The sequence below is a fragment of the Notolepis coatsorum genome (genome assembly GCF_963971535.1).
Source record: "Notolepis coatsorum genome assembly, chromosome: 3".
NCBI classification, from domain to species: Eukaryota; Metazoa; Chordata; class Actinopteri; order Aulopiformes; family Paralepididae; genus Notolepis; species Notolepis coatsorum.
The window spans coordinates 27,443,277-27,463,434 of record NC_140167.1 but is presented as its reverse complement, the minus strand read 5'-3'; the positions used below and the strand labels follow the sequence as shown (position 1 = coordinate 27,463,434).

General features: G+C 43.1%; 1 protein-coding gene across 1 annotated transcript in view; it reads left to right on the top strand.

The window, feature by feature from the left end:
* Positions 1–20,158, top strand: part of scaf8 (SR-related CTD-associated factor 8) — a 111,272-nt gene that overhangs the window by 54,288 nt on the left and 36,826 nt on the right. The window contains exons 5-13 of the mRNA XM_084311577.1: positions 5,408–5,564; positions 5,793–5,920; positions 6,046–6,228; positions 8,026–8,105; positions 8,226–8,376; positions 9,271–9,402; positions 9,682–9,794; positions 19,172–19,365; positions 19,873–19,973. Of these exons, the coding sequence (XP_084167703.1) occupies positions 5,408–5,564; positions 5,793–5,920; positions 6,046–6,228; positions 8,026–8,105; positions 8,226–8,376; positions 9,271–9,402; positions 9,682–9,794; positions 19,172–19,365; positions 19,873–19,973 (1,239 nt within the window). The remainder of the gene's footprint in view (positions 1–5,407; positions 5,565–5,792; positions 5,921–6,045; positions 6,229–8,025; positions 8,106–8,225; positions 8,377–9,270; positions 9,403–9,681; positions 9,795–19,171; positions 19,366–19,872; positions 19,974–20,158) is intronic.

Sequence of the window (20,158 nt, the reverse complement as noted above, 5' to 3'; positions counted from 1 at the left end):
TTTCCTGATATTGTATGTCGGTGACCCCTCCTCGTTGACTGTGTATCTGTGTTCGACTGTTCATGCGTGACTTTCGTGACTTTAAAAATTATTGTAAACACAACATAGTACTGTGATATTCTGATATATCACATTCTGATATGCATTTTTCGTGTAAAATAAAGAAAGAGGTTCAAACCCATTCATTAAGATTTGAGTGCCAACGTAACGAACGGAAGGTCCGAACCTTCGAATGTTTGGGCTCAGCCCTAGTAGGAACTATATTCTACCAAAGTACACCCCCATAATGTATGGCATGTGTACTTCAGTAGACAAAAGAAAAGAGGTTGGAGCTTGAGGTCAATTACCCTCCTTGATATAAGTTCAGAATTTACATCATCCTATTTACCAATGATGACATTGATCAGTAGAGTTCTTCTCAGCACTATACATGCTGTTCTTCACGCTGAATACCCACAGCTAAAACCTGCATCTGTTTTGTAGCTTTCTAGCCAGAACTATGTGTATCCCAGTATGAAGAACACCATGGTTTGTGCTGAGAGGACTCAACTGATAGGAAAGTAGGAAATGGTGGTAGTTGTCCAGAAGTCTGAACATACCCTACAGTTTTTCCCCTAGGATTTTTTTCAGGGGGGGTGGTAGGCCCCCCAAAACTACTAGTGTTGTCGCGGGGCGCGCGTGTCACGGATACGTGGTGTCAACAGTGTCGTAAGGCGGTTGTTAGTATCGGTGCATTTCTCTACACTGAGCTGAAATGAAACAATTGCACATAAATTTGGTAAATAAATATTAACGCATAAATGAACTTATTTACAATTTTACATACAGTAGTGACAACACACAACTATTTACAATACAGGGACAGTGTTTCCCACAGGATTTTCTTGGAATGGATTTGGTAGGTTTTTTTCTGTGTCTCCTTAGACCGTGCCGCACCACCGTTTTAAAGTTTTAGTGAATTGATTGATTTATATGAAAACCGATGTATGTATAATTTAGCTAGCTCGCCAACGTTACTGTGATTAAAGCAAACTTTAATTAAAAAAAAAGTGTTAGAAAATAAAAATAAAATGTATGCTTTTTTTTATTATTATAACTTTTTCGGGGGGGGGGGGGGGGGTCCCGTTAGCGGGGCGACCCGCCCCGCCAAGGCAATAGGGGAAACACTATAATAATATGACTATGAATCAAAAACACTTAATTGGCCAGACAGACTGATGACTGTACAGCAACAGTACAACAACAACACACCTCAACAACCTACCAAAGATCAGCAGTGCGACAGACGAACTAGGGCTGGGCGATATATAGAGTATACTCGATGTATCGTGGCTTGTTCTACGTGAGATGTAGTAAATTTATATATCGTGAACATCGAGTATATGTTGTAACGTCAGTTAGCCGCCGTGGCTAGAAACAAACTATCAACACGGACCGACTTGCTTTAGCGCAGCGCTTTCTTCTCATTTCATTATAGACACAGACCAGCGCGGACCTTCAATGACAAGCAATTGTCATTTCATTAGACACAGACCAGCTCGGACCTTCAATGACGAGCAATTGTCATTTCATTAGACGGGGGGGACGGGGGGGGGGGGGGGGTTCGCCAGATGATTATTTTTATTTTTTTATGCAGTCAGGCCACTGAACTTAGAAGCAAGCAGGCCAGTGTTTCTAGTTGCAGCAGCACAATAGTTAGATAACCTAGGTGGGGAACAACCAGGAGATCACTGCAACTCACACAAGTTGGAGAACTATCTCTTTCTCTCTCTTGCTCTCACACACACACAAAGGGAGCTGCATGTGATTGGTGGAGGCGGGACCCTTACAAAAAACTGTTGTTGCTAATCATTGACACATGCTAGCCTGTAATAATCCCCCCCAGAAAAATCTACTTTGCATTTGATATATTGCAAATATATGCCATCACACACACTGGCATTTAAAGGGTTAGAATTATAAAATGAATATGTGGTGTTATGATCAAGGCTGAAGTTGAATTAAAAGATTGTATTTTTTTCAATCCGACATAAAAAAAAAACAGAAAATCCATCAAAATCAGTGTTGTTGCTAATCATACATATGCTAGCAATTTTTTTTAACAATAATTTGTGATGCCATCACAAACACTGGCATTTAAAGGGTACAAATAAAAAAATTCCTGCACCAGAATGCAGGAAATTAAGTCTTTGTAACAAAAAATGTCCTGATAGGGGACCCCCTGCTTAAAAAGTGGCCTGACTGGGGCTATATTTTGCACTATATTTCCTGGCCTTAATGATTTCCCCAGTCCGGCCCTGGTTAAAAGCCTCCAATGCTTATTAATGTGTGTGCGTTTGAACGTTTGCATGTTTCAACCATACATTTCCATTAGGGATGCTCGATATTGGCTTTTTTACCGATGCCGATATTCCGATATTGTCCAACTCTTAATTTCCGATACCGATATCAACCGATACCGATATATGCAGGGTTCCCCCCCCCCCCCAAAAACTGAATAATTTCAGGTAACTAATGATTTCACTGGATATATATATAACAAATATTGTTATTGTTTTTCTTTTTTTTAAACCGATACCGATATTTTCCGATATCACATTTTACTGCCGATATCGGCCGATAATATCGGTCAGCCGATAATATCGGACATACCTAATTTCCATTTATATTAACACTTTCTCTGCCAGAGACGCCTAAACTCGTCATTCCCCGCCATGCTAATTCTGCCAATTACGCCGTAACACGTCATTGAGATCAATATTTCAAAAATCTGTGATCGCAATCATATTTCTCCCCCGGAGACTTGAGATCTACTGTTGATCCCCTCTCAACTCTCCAACGGTTCAAGAGCGCCATCTGGTGGCCGATCGGCGGATCGCCCAATCCGGAAACAGGAAACGGAAGCTGGTGCTCATTCCAATTCGGTCCGATCACTCGCTAATAGTCCCGGGACTCGAGCTAGACACAATGGATAGCAATCCGTTACCAATAACTCCATAAACAACATGATTTGGACGTATATACTATTATACAACCTGGAAATGGATCGCATATTTCTACATCCCATAATAGGAATATTTTTGCTCATCGCCCAGCGGCCCGAGGAGACTGGGGTAAGATTCAGCGTTTTTTTTTACCATGTTCGATATAAACTGCTCTAATGCTCATATCACCCACACTAGATGAATCATCTAACGTTGGCCACGGAATTATAAACGACCCCCCCCCCCCCCCCCATCTGGTCAACATCAGATGATAAGTAGTAACTTCTAGAAGCACGTCCATTTGAATTTTTTTTATCTCGCGCAGATCGCTATCAAACTGTATTTGATCATCAATATAATTCATTTAGGGCTATAAATCACGTTCTGGAGAAAGCTGCAGAAAACGATAAACATATTTATACTTTAGACCGTATTTTAGTATGAATATGTGAATGAAAAAGTATAACGTTCCTACGTCCTGAACGATAGATAATTGACGTTGAATGGGCCATAGTAATGTCAATTTAGCAATACAATTTAAAAAGTTATAGCCCTGCAAAGAAGGGGAACTTCTCCATAGACAAATAGAGCTGGCAGAGAGGGGTATAATGATGTACATAAGCCTGTCGAAGAAAGTGTTAAAAAAATATATACTTTTTAATTTTTTTCTCTCTCATATAATAGTGGGGGTCGCGGCTCTCTGACACCGTTATTTGGGGGTCGCGGCCTGAAAAGTTTGGGAACCCCTGAACTACGGCACATTAGAACGCTCAAACGCGCACTCGCTCGCTCGCTCGCTCTCTCTCTCGCTCTCCCTCCCCGTTCAATGATTTAAAGTGGCCACACGTTACAATATAAATACTAACTGGATAGTTGATGATAAACATTTAATTTCATTATCTGAAATATTATAAAATCATTAAGTCTGCTATAAGCCATTATTATCCCTTTGTGTGTGATTATTATTGTCTCACAGTAGTGTGTATATATAAAGTGTCTGTTTTTAGCTAAAGTGGATAGAAAACAGTACTGTGCAAAAGTCTTAGGCACCCAAGAGTTTTTATATAAATGGTCTTACAGTAGATTATTTTATATATATTAAAAAAGAAAAAAAAAAAGTATTAGTGTGTCAGACTACTCTTAAACTTTTAAATAAATTATTTTTTAAAGCATCTTCATGGTTTAATGCAAACATATGTTGCAGGGACTATTATAATCATATTGGCATGACTGTATGCATCAAAGAGTTAAATCAAGCATTTTTAAGTGCTTTAGAGGGAATGTCAAAATATCGCAATATGTATTGTGATATAGCCAAAAAATATCGCGATATCCTTTAGAGGCCATATCGCCCAGCCCTAAGACGAACACAGTGCACAGGGACAGTAGACTATACTTATCAATCTCCATGTGTATGTTGTACTTTAGTTAATGCACTCTGCAGGGTTTCCGTTAGAAAAAATTGTTGCCGGCCTCAGTGTCCGGTAGATTTCAATCTACCGGTCAAATTCCGGTCAGAGTTTATTGAGCTTAAAAACAATTGATAGGCAAAAGAATGACAACAAAACAAAAGAATGACATCATCAAGGCATGTAGATTTATAATATTTTTACTTAAAACTAGGCTACTTTTGCGTATAAAGTCATTATATTCCAAATAAAATAAGTCCAGAGACTCGTGCTGCTGCCAACTTTAAATCAAATAGGTGTCTGTGGGCAGTCGCCCGACATTAATAAACAGTCTGTTATAATCACATTTTTATGAGCTAACGAATTCCGTTATATTGGACATTTGTATTAATTATATCAAGCGAAGAACTGAGAAATTTGGCAGAGAGAGACGGCAACATTATCGTGGGTTTGCGTGACGACTCTCCACCTCGCAACGACTTATTTGCAAAGAGTATGGCGCTGCAGAGCAGCTGATTCAGCTGTTATTGGCTCTTTTCTGGGGACCGCACAGCAGCGCCCCCCACCCAACATTGAATTGAAAATGGCTGAATTGGAGTACTGCTGGAATACTGCATTGTGCTGCTGCTGCTCCGGCTCTGCAGCTTCACAAAAGTTTGCACACCCAGCACTAAGCTCTCGCTGACAACGTCGTTGTCATTAGAAGCAACGAGGAAACAAATGTAATGATCGTTTCGTTCATCGCATAGGCTATTTAATTTTAGCCTATTTTAATACAATTCAAATAATCAAATTGTGCTTAGACTCAGGGAATTATTTTCACCGGACATTAAGACCGGATTAAATATGTCGGACTTCAACAGATTTTGCCGGTCAAATACCAGTAATTACCGGCTAACGGAAACGCTGGCACTCTGATAGAATCTTAGAATCAGTTGCTCTTGTGCTCTGTTGCTTTTTGGCATTTGACTGAGATAACGGCTCCCTCTCCATCCATATTGTTGTTTTTTTCAGAGTAAGATTGTCCGAGTGCTCAATCTGTGGCAGAAGAATGCGGTCTTCAAGAGTGACATCATCCAGCCCCTGTTGGACATGGCAGCAGGGCTGCCTCCTCCGAACATCACACCCGTCATGCCCAGCAGCGCTTCTGCCATCAACAACGCTACACCTGGTCAGTCACAATACACACGCACACACACACACACACACACACACACACACACACACACACACACACTATTACAATAAAAGAATACACAATGCTATATGACTCCTCCTAACCGTGCACGTTACTAGAAGCCTAGACTGACATCTTGTGGTCAAACGGCAGTGTTTTAAGTGACCTCTTTTCAACCAACATGACACAGTTCCTAATTCACCCTCGTCTGTCCTGCTCCAGGTACCCCGGCTACCCCGGCCACCCCGGCCAGCATAGTGCAGGGCCTGCCTGACTGGGCCGCTCACATCTCCAACACGGACACTGTGGCCGCCGTGGCTCAGATCCTACAGAGTCCTCAGGGACAACAGGTAACACTCCTAAAAGCCTCTCACTATATTGGTTAAACAAAAACTACACTTCAGTTTGTTTGCTGTTGTCTATGGATAAGCCCTATTCCAAGACCTCCTTTCTCTGCGTGTGTTCGGTTTCCTAGCTGCAGCAGCTGGTACAGAGCCTACAGATGCAGCAACAGAAGCCCCAGCCCTCCCTGCTGCAGGCCCTGGATGCAGGCCTGGTGGTGCAGCTACAGGCCCTCACAGCCCAACTCACTGCCGCCGCTACCGCCAGCGCCAGCAGCCTCAACCCCCTAGAACAGAGGGTCTCCTCCTTCAACAAGGTACCCACACCACCTTAGTCACCCATTCGTCTTGATGATTGGTGCATTGCAGAGAGTGTAAATCATGCATGTTTTTGTAGTCGGATTATATACTGTATATTTGAGGTATATTAGTGGAGCATCATAGCTAACCTATTTTGTGATAAAAGCGCCAGATTTGGATATATTGGTATAGCTCAATATATTTAGATGAAATCTGGATATTGGGCCATTGTAGATTGGTGTTCTGATGACCATGGCAGGCAGCCATTATCCAAAATGCAGCGATTACTGGCAGAGAACACTTTGGCTAACCCCAAGCTGATGTTTCCATGTTTTCAACACCACAAATATGATTAAAGTGAGTGAAGATAAAATGAAAAACATGTTTTACTATGTAAGACAATAATAAATAAAGGAAATTCGAAAAAACTGATATTGTCTCTACATGTTATAGTAGTACCGGTAACTGGATTAAACTGTAGCTGTAGCAAGTAGTTAACATAATAATATGTCATGTAACATAGTTCATTGAATGCAGCTATTAACTATGCTGGTTAAGTTATTTGAAAAGACCAGTGTAATCCCTGTATACTATTTGAACCATAACAGTTTAGCGTTAATGGTAACGCTAAACTATTTGACATTAACACTTTGAGTGCCAGCGACGTGTTATGTCATCTTATCATGCCCCCCGTTGAGTGCAGACGACGCGAATTGTATATATTTTTTTTTTTTTTTTAATTAGCGATCTGAATTCATATTTCATCAACCGAGTCTCCCGTTGGTACAGCAGCCCCTCTAGGAGCTCAGTTGGGAAAATACCACCCCCTATCGTCTATCCCTGTGTAACTGCAGGCCATTCGATTAGACTGGTGGATCTGTGTGGGGGGAGCCAACTGGCTCCATTATGCTGGCGAGGGATCTGATGATGAGGGAAGTGATCGCGAGTTGGAAAGCAGCGTGGAATATATATTTACAGCAGCCAATAATCAATCAATAAACGCGATCGATATTTGGAATGGCGATCAGGAATTGGAATAATCTTTTTGGAGAACATCTGGTCTAAGGTAAGGAGTCTGTTACCAGTTTTAGGATAATCGGAGCTGTATTCACTGAGATAACAGCGTGTCCCGTATGTGTATATGTGTGTTGTGTGATGTTGAGGAAATGAGAGAATCGATTTCTCAGCTCGCTTCTATAGCGTGCATAAGTACACATATACTATCGATAATCTAGCGTTTTTTGAAAACGATTCATAAATAGGCCGACAAATGACAACGTGTCTAGTGTATTCGAGAATATTCCAATAAATGCCGTTTATGAGGGCATTTTCTGGAAATTTTCGAGAGAACGATAGCTTTTCGAAATGCTATAAAAAGGATATGAACGATTATTTATATATATATATATATATATATAAAAAGAAACCACAAAAAAAAAACTGTTTCGACAATGTTGACTGCAAACAAGTCATTGATAAGCGACGGGCAGATTAGACACATAGCCATACACATAGCCATAATTTAAAACATAGATTATGCGTTTTTAACGCTAACATTGAAGTGGGTGACGGCATTCAAGGGGGTAAAAAGGAAAGTGTTAAGATGTTACCGTTTTCTTGCTTGCTAGAAGCCAACATTACCATGATAGTGATGGCCCCAATATTCAGTTTTGTTTCCAATATATCAACACATCTGCCAAAATCTGGTGCTTTTATCACAAAGCGAGCAGTTATATTTATAGCGCAGTGTATGTGATTTGATGTCCCCTCAGATGATTAGTTAATTTACTGAAGTCCTTGTCTCTTTGATGTAGAAACTTCTGGGCCAGTTTGACTTCGGGAACGATTCGGAGCACAACGACGATTCCAAAAAGGACGGCTCGTCGTCTCAGCTGTGAGTATGACTCATCGCACCCCGTCCGCTTTGCCTCATTATATTTGTTAATCAAGCGTTATTACTCGTCCTGCACCACCACCTCCCTCTGCTGACCCTCTGCCGTGTGTCCCTCTCCAGGCCCATGGTGTCTGAGTCCATCAACAGTTCCCTGTTTCACCAGCTGGCTGAGCAGCTGCAGCAGCAGAACCTGGAGCAGTTCCAGAAGCAGCTGATGGAACACCAGCATATGGAACAACACCACCACCAGCAGCAGCAGCATCAGCAGAAGGTACCACGTCCACCCTACTACTGCTAGTCCAGGCACCCAGACGCTGCATCTGGTCCCTCCCTGTGAAAGCCTTTGCTGCAAGCTGTCTTTTAAAGCCTTTACTGTTCTTACTTGTGTCCCTCAACTCCATTATAACCAGTGTAACATAACGTCACGGTGACCAATTGCAGCCACTCTTATTGTCTGGGACCAAATACGGCCACGCCCCACTCCCAGTAAAAAGTGGGAATCTCTAGAATGGGTTTGCTCAGCAAGGGTAGGATCTAGGGAGAGATAGTGCGGCCTCCCACACGCTACACTCTCCCCGGTGAGAATCTGCGCGGCCAGGCTGGCCTGCTGGCTGGCTGCACATGCGTCGGAGGAAAGCATGTGACAGTCTCCGGTCTCTCGGACCAACGGTAGGGGAAAGTGCGCAACAACCAGGAAGGGTGCGATGGGAGAAAAATCGGAAAAAGGAGGGGGAAAAAAGATAGTTAAAAAAATAATAAAAATTAAAATTAAAAGGTGAAAATGTTGAAAACTACAACACTGCATTTCCCAAGAGCGTTAGCACAGGTCGCAGGTCACTGGGATGTGTCTATATTCTTCGACGTGATCTGAACAGCGGTAAACTATTACTGCGACCTCGGTATAGCGACCGCGAATGGTAAACTAATTATCTTAACAGAAGTGCGCTGGTAGCGTTACATATGTTGTCTAAAGGGGGACATATGGTACAATTTAAGATTCTAATGATAATCGGCATATAAAGGACAACATAGAGCATCGTTAATTTGTAAGAAACCTCAATGAAAACGGCGCAGGGTGCTTTTGTTATGAAAATGTGATAGAATCTTATAAAAATGTGGACGCATTTGGTTTACGTTCCGTTACATACAGTTGTTCTGCTTTCAGTCTATGGGCATGGAGGGGCAGGACTCCATCTATGGACAGGAGAACTCTGTCATGATGGCCCAGAGCAGCGGCCAGCAACAGCACCCTGAGCCAGAGAGCAAACTGGATGACTCCATCGACAACCAACAACAAGTATGGATGACTATTACCAAACCATTACCAAACATTAAAAATCATACTTCCTACAGTAAGGTTCTATTTATAGACTGACCGTCTTGCTGCTGCTGATGATGATGATGATGATGATGATGATTTGACACATTATTATGTTGACTGGTGAGTGACAGTAGTGCAGTTAGTAGTCTATGTTGTATTGGACACTGTGATCACTGATCATTGTGTGATATGGCTCTCTGGCGTGTACTATCTTGTATTGCCACGTTAAGGGATGGTGGTGTGACTTGTTTTCAGGACATGGACATGGACCTCGACGATGGCCCAGACGGTATGGAGGAGATCATCGAGGCGGAGGAGAAGAAGACTGTCAGCGCTCGCTCCAAGACCCGGTCCAGGTCACGGTCCAGGTCAGTCACCCAAGACTCCCACAGTACCCCATAACACAGCTTTCAATCATCGGAGGACTCTATTAAAGAGTCTGAGTTTGCAAAAAGAACCAATGTAGTGGAGCCTGAGGTTTTCATACAGATGGGGCTTAGTATAGCGCAGACAGTGTTGTAATCGAGTCACTAAATCTCGAGGTCGAGTCCCCAGTGTCCGAGTCCAAGTCCGAGTCACCAAAGAAGAGCCAGAGTCCGAGTTGATTCCCCATTACCCTAGTCCAAGTCATCAAGGTTGAGTCTGATCTGACATACAAATAAAAAAAGGTCTACATTAAAGATAAATGACACAGCGGTCACCATTTCAAAGGGAGTTTGTTTATTTACTTTGTGACACAATAGCCAAACAAATGCCAAATGATTAGGGCTTATTACAAAAATAAATAAATAACTATTAATCAATTAATTAATGTCCGAGTCCTCGTCTGCACCTTCCGAGTCTGAATGCAGTCAATGCTCGAGTCAGTGCTCAAGTCCAAGTCGAGTCACGAGTCCTGAAAATCAGTCCAGGCTCACTACAAAGAGCAGGGACTTATTTCCTGTCGAAAAATGCGACCAAATAGGCGCACTCTGTAGCCCTGCTGTAACGTCTACACACACGGGCGTTTCACATGCTACTGCTTTTGTGGCGTATACAAGACTTGCCACGGGATTTTCAAAATGAGTATCGATATGAACCGATCTTTTTACATTGCATCGATCCTATTGGATCATTGATAATTAGAGCGATGTATTGATCTGGAACGATGTATCCTCTCACCCCTACCCTATTTGTAATTATTCCTAATTCATGGTCCTACAGTCATTGGGCCTCATTCATGAAGCGATATAAGAACCGATTTCGTTCTTAACTAGCATTTCCTCTTATTTTGTTCTTACCTGGGATTCAGCAATGTTTTCTTATTGTTGCTTTTCTCTCAGGCAAGACCAAATTCTAAGAGTGGTCGAGAGCACTCTTACCCAGATAAGAAACTCTTACCCAGGCGGCTGGGCGGCGTAGCGGAGATTGCACTCGTCACCAATGTAAGAGACTCCGGTCTCGACTCGCCGAGTAAGCATTGCCTGCGGCTTGGACCAGTCGTCATACTATCTCAATTGGCAGAGGTAGCGGGTGGAAAGTTGATGGGTGGGGATTGGACGTTGTGGACAGCGACTCATACAGGTCGGTTGGGTGACGCCTGTACAGCAGAGACGGGAAGTATCGGGGGCAGCATGAGCCTCCCACGCGTTACTCCTCGCCACTGAAAAGATGCGACAGGCTGCCTCCTCGTGTACCGGAGGGGACACGTGATGCAAGGCTTCTATCCTCACTACAGCCGACCAGTGGGAGGCATAGTCTAGCAACATTCAAGACGGGGGAGGGGAGAATTGGCAATGCGAAATTGGGATTGGAGAAAAAATAGAAAAATAAGGAGAAAAAGTGGATAAAAAAAGAAACTCTTACCCAGATGAGAAACATTTTAAAAAGCCATTCCTAATAATAATAATAATAATACATCAGATTTATATAGCGCTTTTCCTAATGCTCAAAGACACTTTACAAAACAAACAATACAGTTTTAGTAGATGCAATAAAAAAAATATATAAGGTGAGAGAGGAAGGAGTTCATGGGTTGAAAGCAAACCATTGGTCAATTGCCCCCAAATACCCATAAATACTACTTTATAAACCCAGAACTTTTCAATAATTGTTATTATTATAACTTATTGCATGCGTTCTGCTTTTGAAATGGATTATATATTGCTGTTAGAAAAGTTAGATGCTGGCTGCCCAGGCGTACGCATAGAACGCATATTTACAACATCTCTTCTCTCCTCTCCGCTCCGCTCCTACAAGTTCTGAGCGCAATCGGGGTTTTAGCCACAGGGACCTTTCAGAGACAGATGACTGGTGACAGATCCAGTATTTCCCAACCTACTGCGTGATTGGTTCTTGACAAGCGCACAGTCGTTCAGTATTGACAAAGCCTACTTTGCTGGAACGATTTATTTCGCACTATACAGTACGTACGTATAAGTGTATAAGTCTTTATTTGTCTTCAGATAACACACACACGCATGCGATGAGCCACCCACAGGAACACACACACACATGCACTAAGGCTGAGCCCGAACGTTCGAACGTTCGTTAGTTAAGCTGACATTCGGACTTTAATTAATGGGTTCGAACGTTCGGTGAAAAAAAATAAAGCAGGCGCAACGACGGTGAGGCGATGTGAAGCGGCGCGTCCCCCGAGTCGCTCGGCTCAACCAGTATGGTCTCTGCCGGGCTGTTGCTGGATACTCAACCAGAGCTCTAGTCTCAACCAATGCAATAGAACAATTTTGATTGAATGACAGGCGATTCTGCCAATTACGTCACACCGCTTGCACCCGCCTCTGCTGTTACCACCAATCGGCAAGCGTTTATTATTATTTTTTACTTCCGGCAATGCCGCCATTGATCTGCTTGCGAGAAGCATTAACATAGCGTTAGCTCCCCGCCAAGGAAGTAAAAGTCGTAACAAGGTTTCCATAGGTGAACCTGCGGAAGGATCATTAATGAATACCAGCCTTTTTCGGCCACGGAGCGCGAGCTTCATGGCGGGAGGTGGTTGCGTTGGAAACAACTCTGGCCGAGGCGGCAGGCGTGTTGGGAGCCCGGCGGGACCCCCGCGCCGGTGTCTCTCTGCCGTCCCCCGTTCCGAGGTAGACGGTGGAAGGAGCCGAGGCGCGCGCCTCTCTCCTTCCCGTCGACCAAGAGTGAATACCTGTTATTGAACGTGTAACACTAACTATATAACGTTAATGCCACAAAACGAATGCCTTATGTTTATCTAGCCCCTTACGTGACTGCGGTGTGCAAGGGCTATTGTTTATCATAAGTAGGAAGAACTTTTATGCAGTACTCAGTAGCTTGTTTATTTTCTTCTGAGTGCTTTGTTTAATTACATGTTTACATGAACAGCCACCACTGTAAACAACATGTTTTTTCACCAATAGATTATGCAATGCCGCCCTCCGTAGGATCTATAATACAAAAAAAGAATTATATAAAAAAAATGTAATAAACATTTTTTTTTATTAAAAAATTTACAAAAAAAGAACGTTCGAACGTTCGTTCGATAAACCCTGGCGAACGTTCGAACCCTAAAAACAGGGTTCGGGCTCAGCCTTAACATGCACTGAGTCATACATATATATAAATGTGCGAATTGGCGAATATAATAAGGTAATTTATAAGCCTCCTATTCTATATTCTATAATAATATTTCAAATAGTGGTCCGGATGGGAGAATTCAGTACTGTATCTACAGAACCTTCTGTTTAATCATCTTCCCTTTATTAATTTCCTTAGATTCTTTGTACACATGATCTCAAGAAGGTACTGAACGAGATCAGTGGCAGTTTTTAATGTTTGGTCATTATTAGCATGGTGTTATTCACTGTCAAAGATGCAAAGAAAAATCATAATTCATATTCTTGTTTCATCACAATTTAAGCAAGCCTACTAATCGACGCAATATTTCTGACACTGAATACATTCCCTGATGTCCATAGATGTCCCTAGATACCAAGAATATGCAAATGGCCCTGTAGAAGTGGAGCAATATTCCATTTACCTAGGTATATATTTTAGGCAGATTTTCACCACGGTTGGAAGAGGTTAAGAGTGAGTGGGATTCATCATGCAACAGACCTGGGTAAGAACAGATTTGGACGTTAAGAACGGCTTGATGAATGTGACTGTGGCTTTTCTTATTGTTCTCTTAACAGACAGTAGGCTTGGGCGGTATGACGGTATTACGGTATACCAGGGTATTTAGAAATCCTGACTTATTGAAAATCAATGTTTTACGGTAATGTTGCGACAGTGCTGTGAAAATACCGTAAAGCGTTGTGACGAGAGTTGGTGTGTGTTGTTGTGGTGCACTGGTGGAGCAAGCAAATAATCCGTCTCTTATTATATGTGAACTAAAGAGTACAAGGTTTACACAACAGCCCCCACCCGCCTTTTTATTGTATTTGTACCGTCCTGTACTATCCGCTGTCAGCTGTTTATCTCTCTCTCTGTGAGCTACTGAGCTTGATTAACTAGCGTTAGCTCACGTTAACTAGCGTTAGCTCTGCGGCTAATCTTAGATTACCCTGAACTAAATCAATGACTAGGTTATAAAGCATTCGAGTAGTTTTCACTGCACATAGAAGTAGCCAAACAACGGGAGCATTTCGGGAGCATATGACCAAAACCCAGGCAATTTCTAGCCCTTAAGGAATCAAATAGTCTGCCATGGCTAGGCTAGATGCTAACGCTAACGGTGCGGGCTTCTGACTACCATTCTGAGAGCTGACGATGATTTCTTTACTTGGTAACACGGGTTGCCCCCCCCCCCCCCCCCCCCCCGCTGATGAAAATGAAAGTCATACGTCATATACCGTACACCGGGGTATTATGTCATAAAGGTATGACGGTGTGAAAAAAAGGATACCGCCCAAGCCTAACAGACAGGTAAGCAAGAATATAAGAAAAATAATAAGAGTATTGTTGAAGGAGGCCCATTGTGTCAAATCTCTGTGTAGATGTTTATCTCCACCGGGCGGAATGCGTCTGTCGGTTTTTCTGTGTCCGACAGCATATCAACCACAAGGCCATGGTCGATGAAACATTACTAGTATGGGGGCGATAGTGGCTCAGGAGGTTGAGCAGTCGTCTGGTAATCCGCAGGTTCCTGGTTCGATTCCCCGGCAGCGTGTTGACACTTAACCCCTAATTGCTCCCGATGTGCAGGTTGGCACCTTGCATGGTTGCCTCTGCCATCTGTGTGTGAATGTGTGAATGAATGGGTAAAATGTTAGGAACAAATTGTAAAGCGTTTTGGATAAAAGCACTATATAAATGCAGCCATTTACCATTTAATAGGCTGACAGCAGGCCGGGGACCTGAATTCTGGAATATATTGGTCAACAACAAATCTTTTTATTTGACATTGTCCATTGAAAAACAGTAGAATCAGTGAAGTTACACCTTTTGAACACAATATACTACATAGGATCACTCAGGGAATTGGCTCTCTGGCCCCCTGTTTACAACATGGAAATGCCATGGTAAATCTATTGTCGTTGCTATACATGTGCATTAAATACATTCATGCATGAATTAATTTTCGTTATTGTCTGTTGAATTAAGCCCCCCCATGAAGTGTGTGTTGTAGAGACTTATGGGAGGTGTCATAGTAAGAATGTTCCTGCCTGTGCATCTTTGTCACGCATTAGCTTGTTTACATATTAGCATGCTAATGCTAACAAATGTATAAAACTATAGTTATTATCATCAATCTGTTATGTTATACCGGCTGATGCTGGTCTTGCTTCACCTATTGGACTGCTCCTTGCACCAACTGGCACACACTGAAATAATTGTACTCAATGCACCTATCAGAGACCAGGGCACACACCCACCTGCAGGGGTATGCCCTGTAGTCTCCCTTCCTAGCCTCTTTCACATAGAAAACTAGGGCCAACTAGAGTTATGATTATAACTATCGTTATATTTCATGCTGGCTCCACCTTTTGCTTTGCATGTTGGACTAAGGGACGAAGTAAGCACGTAACCCTGATCCATGTACCCCCTGTTGGCCCATTAATAACCTTAATAACCTAACAAAAGGGATTACAGCTCAAACTCTGTAACATATGAGAAGAATGTACAGTCAACAGAGCTGTATTACTTTGCATAAGGCACTGAGCACAGCAGTGATTTTACAGTTTTGAGTTTGACTCGTGTTTTTAGCTAGAGTCCACAATTTTCAGCTGAGTTACACATAATTGCACACAGACCTTCGTCAACTCCCTGTTGCACTCATATTGAAATATCTAAGCTTTTGCTTTTATTACTTTGCTGCTATTATACTTTTTGCTTTTTGTGAGCTATGCGCCCTCATTGAAATGCATTGAGGCTTGGTAGTGGCAGTTGGAATATTAATTAATTGGGCACAGGTGGAGCTCGTTAAGGCAGAGCCATGTGGGCCCTGCATGCACATAAAAAAAAACATTCTCTTAAAAGGACAGACACACATACAACTGATGCACACATACTCGCATGCATGTGTGTGCATACACACTCCATGTGAGAACCATAATGAATCATTCATTGCAAGAACACTGCGTTCCTTTATTGATCTTATAGACTTATGGGAGGTGCCAATGAACTCAGTACAGACGGCGTCTATGCTTTTACCAAACTGTTTGTGTTTCCGCATTCCCGTTTTGCGCTCTGATTGGCCACGCACGTTTCTGGTCATGTGACATGTGCGCCCAATCGCATGACTCACCCATTTCCGCCTCGACAGCAGCAAACTACCTAATGCCTACAATCCACACTCTAACCTTAACCAACTTCGAAAGAGTGCCTAAGCTTAACCGGCGAAAGAACTTGCCGTCACACGATATCGCCCTGCTCTAAGACAAACTCTAACCTTAACCAACTTCGAAAGAGCGCCTAAGCTTAACCGTCCAAAGTACTTGCCGTCACACGATTGGGCGCACATGTCACATGACCAGAAACGTCAGTGGCCAATCGGAGCGCAAAACGGGAACGTGGAAACACGAACCGTTTGGTAAAAGCAATCAGGCATACAGACTACTACTTCTATTGTTTTAGGTTAACCACGCCTCCATGTTTGTCTCGTCTAGGGATGTTAACGATTAATCAAAGATCTATTGATTGATCGTTAAGGATTTACTCGAGCACATGCCATTTACTCGATCTATCAAACAATGATATGTTACAATGTTGTCTGCCTCTTATTACATTGCAGCCGTCAGTAAAATGGTGTATTTTCAAAGCATGTTTCTATGAACAGATAGAGGGCGCAATATAACTATGACGAGGAGGCAACTACCTCCGTCTGGAAAATAAGCGAGGAAAAAAAACATGAGGGATGGCAACTTGCAAAATTAAGCATAAGAGAAGCGTTGATTTTGAAAAAATAACCCAATTCAGTCTGCACATTTATCGAAAACTGCACAATCGATATGGTAGACGCCGAAGGATTTTAGCAAATGATACACCTGCTTGAGCCAGCGTGCCATATCTCATCCTGAGGCACAACCACCTCGTGCATCGAGGAGAGCTACACCGATGCAAAGTTAGGAGTTGCTCGCGGAGCCAGCTAACGGCACCGGTGCTCGCGAGGTTGCATTGACGACAGACACCTCAACTGCCCTGACAACCGAAAACGATGTTACCGTGACTTGCTACTAAATCACAGAGGACTGGCGAGTCACCACTGCGGTGTTGCTAACTAACATTAGAAGTTTACTGGGTCGGCATATGGCAGACCACCTCGTGTAACAGTTAAAATAAGCCATTCCCCATCCCTGGATACAAATCCGACTGGTGGAAATTCAATGCAGGGAGATTCCCTAGGCTGGCAAAGCTGGCATGCCAGTACCTCTATATACCCGTGTTTTCAGCGTTTTATGCGTGTAATCTGTTATTTATTTAGGCCTATTGGACATAAATAGATTTTTTGTTATTTATTAAGTTAATAAAACCGTGTTTAGAATTTGTATTTGTTAAGTACATGCTTTTGATTATTTTGTCGGAAGTGACTTTCTTTGGCACATATGCAGGTCGCCCGCTTAAAGTCGACATAAATGTGTTTTCTAGGCCTGTTTTATATGCCATGCAATGTTGCGAGAATGCAAAATGTCGCTGCTGCGGAAATAAACCTTTTGATTGAGGAAACAAATACATTTGTTGTTTGGTAAATTGGGTATCTTTAGTTACAATCGATGAATTGATCATTAGCGTTATCAATGATCGAGTAAGGAACATGCTTACAATTTGCAACCCTAGTCTTGTCCCTTTTGTATCTCATGAAACATAGCCACGTCTGCTTTTGTCATTTGAGAGGGAGGTCGGTGTGTTTGTCTGTTTGTTAGTGTTTGCATGCTAATCCTAATAACTATAAGGAGCTCGTCAGTGTGTTTGTTAGTGTTTGCATGCTAATCCTAATAACTATAAGGAGAGCGGTCAGTGTGTTTGTCTGTGTGTTTGTTAGTGTTCGCATGCTAATCCTAATAACTATAAGGAGAGCGGTCAGTGTGTTTGTCTGTGTGTTTGTTAGTGTTCGCATGCTAATCCTAATAACTATAAGGAGAGCGGTCAGTGTGTTTGTCTGTCCCCCGTGCAGCCCGGTGGAGATTTGCACTTTATTGAGGGCACATTTCAAGTTTTATAATTCTACTCTGGGGCAACAATGTGTCATATTACACACCTCTGCAGTGGAATTTCCCTTTTTAAATGGATGTAGGCTTTCTAAATACAGGCAGCTCATATTTAACAGGCTTGTTGAAGTGTTTAAGGCCTTGGTTACACTGACGGAAAACAGCAACGTTGTATTTTCGAATTATTTCGTTTGCATGTCCAAGTTAAAAGGCAACGCCGTTTTTGCTGGCATTTTCGTTTTCCTAGCGGCAACTCTCAAAGGGGGTTTTCATTCTCAACAGTCCCTTGGAACGGTGGCATGTAAACTGCGTGAGCCAGATACGGAGCCGTTCACACCGATGCGCACTAGACACCGACGTCCGCGTGCCCTTTATGACAGATGATGATGATGATATCACAGAACGCTGCTAGAACAAGACGCAAATAGTGGGAGTGGGGTCTTGGATGTTGTGGGGTCGTCGGCCGTGGGGTGGGGTGGGGTGGGGTGGGGTGGGGTGCTGGGTAGCATGGGAGGACAAGTTACCCGTGTCGCTGAATACTCGGGCCACGCGTGAGACGGCCCTGGGATGTGGGGGAGCCCTGTTTCTGGGGGTGGGGGCCCTCATGGAGGTCTGGGAGGCTGAGCACGGCCGAATTCAAGGGGCCCAGGTGGATGTACTGTTGTGTTGTTGATGTCATTGTAGGTATGGTGTAAGTGTTTGTCTATAAATGTTAATAAAAAATGTAAAGTAAAAAAAAAAAAAAAACTGACAACTGTCAACTGTCATCGGCCTCATTCTCCAGCTTCGAGCTGAATATGTTTGAACTGGGTCGCTATCACCATGTACTGTGCGCGGTGATATACCGACCCCCAAAATACAATAAGCACTTCATCACTGACTTCTCTGCTGAAATTATGCCTAAATATGACATGCACACACGTGCGCTCTGTGCTCTCTCTCTCTGTCTGACTTGTGCATGCGACAAATGCCTCCCGCGCATACAGGAGACAAACGGCGTCTAACCTGACTGCATAAACGCAACGTTCAGAAAAGTGAAATGAAACGTTGTTGTTTTCCCTTTTAATGTAACCGCAGCCTAAATCTGATGACAATAAAAAAACTAAATATAGCCACTGTGTTCTACTCTGTAGATCTCCCAAGAGGAGACGGTCCAGGTCACGGTCCGGCTCGCGCAAACGCAAGCACCGCAAGAGGTCTCGCTCGCGCTCCAGGGACCGCAAGAGGAAGTCGTCACGGTCGTACTCCAGTGAGAACCGCGCTCGTGAGCGAGAGAAAGAGCGGCTGAAGAAAGGACTGCCTCCCATACAATCCAGGGCACTCAGCGGTAAGGGACCCCCCCCCCCCCCCCATGAGAAGGGATTGTTGTTGACAGATGTTACCTTGATTTGTCTCTTGATGTGAATTAATGGGAGGAGGCCAAAAGGCAGTTGTTGTGTGTCCTGTATGTCATCAACATTTTGTGTCTACAGACCTTGTTTTACCGTGTTGTGGGTAGGCACCCCAACCTAAGAAGTCCTCTGATACCTTCCATATTTCTGTTGAGGTCAACATGTCGAGATGTTACATACACACTGCGACACTTGTGTATGTAACATCTCAACGGCACTGTAAATGAGTTTAATTACTCAGTGTATTATCGAGTATAAATAAAGATTGAATGAATATCCCAGTCTTGACTTTTTCACACTATATTGTTTTGCCTCCCTGTTATATTTTGATGGATTAAAGCTTTTGGGGAATTTTCTTCCTCATAATTCTATTTTAGAATTCTCAGTTCTCAGCATTCCAATCTCACGGTTAATACCTTTTTTCTCCACCGCTCTGCCCCCAGTGTGCAGTACGACTCTGTGGTTGGGCCAGGTGGATAAGAAGGCCACCCAACAGGACCTCACCAACTTGTTCGAGGAGTTTGGCCAGATAGAGTCCATCAATGTGAGTAGAGCTCTCCACCCCCCACCCCCCAGTCTCTTAAGCTCCGTATTCCCTTCCCATAACTCCTTATTATGCCGTTAGCCGGCGGAGCGACCTCTGTGATCTCTGAGGAAATATGAATGATCTGTCCTGTGAGTCAGAGAGTTTGTCATTACCTTGTTGTGATCTCAGCACCCTGTTATTAA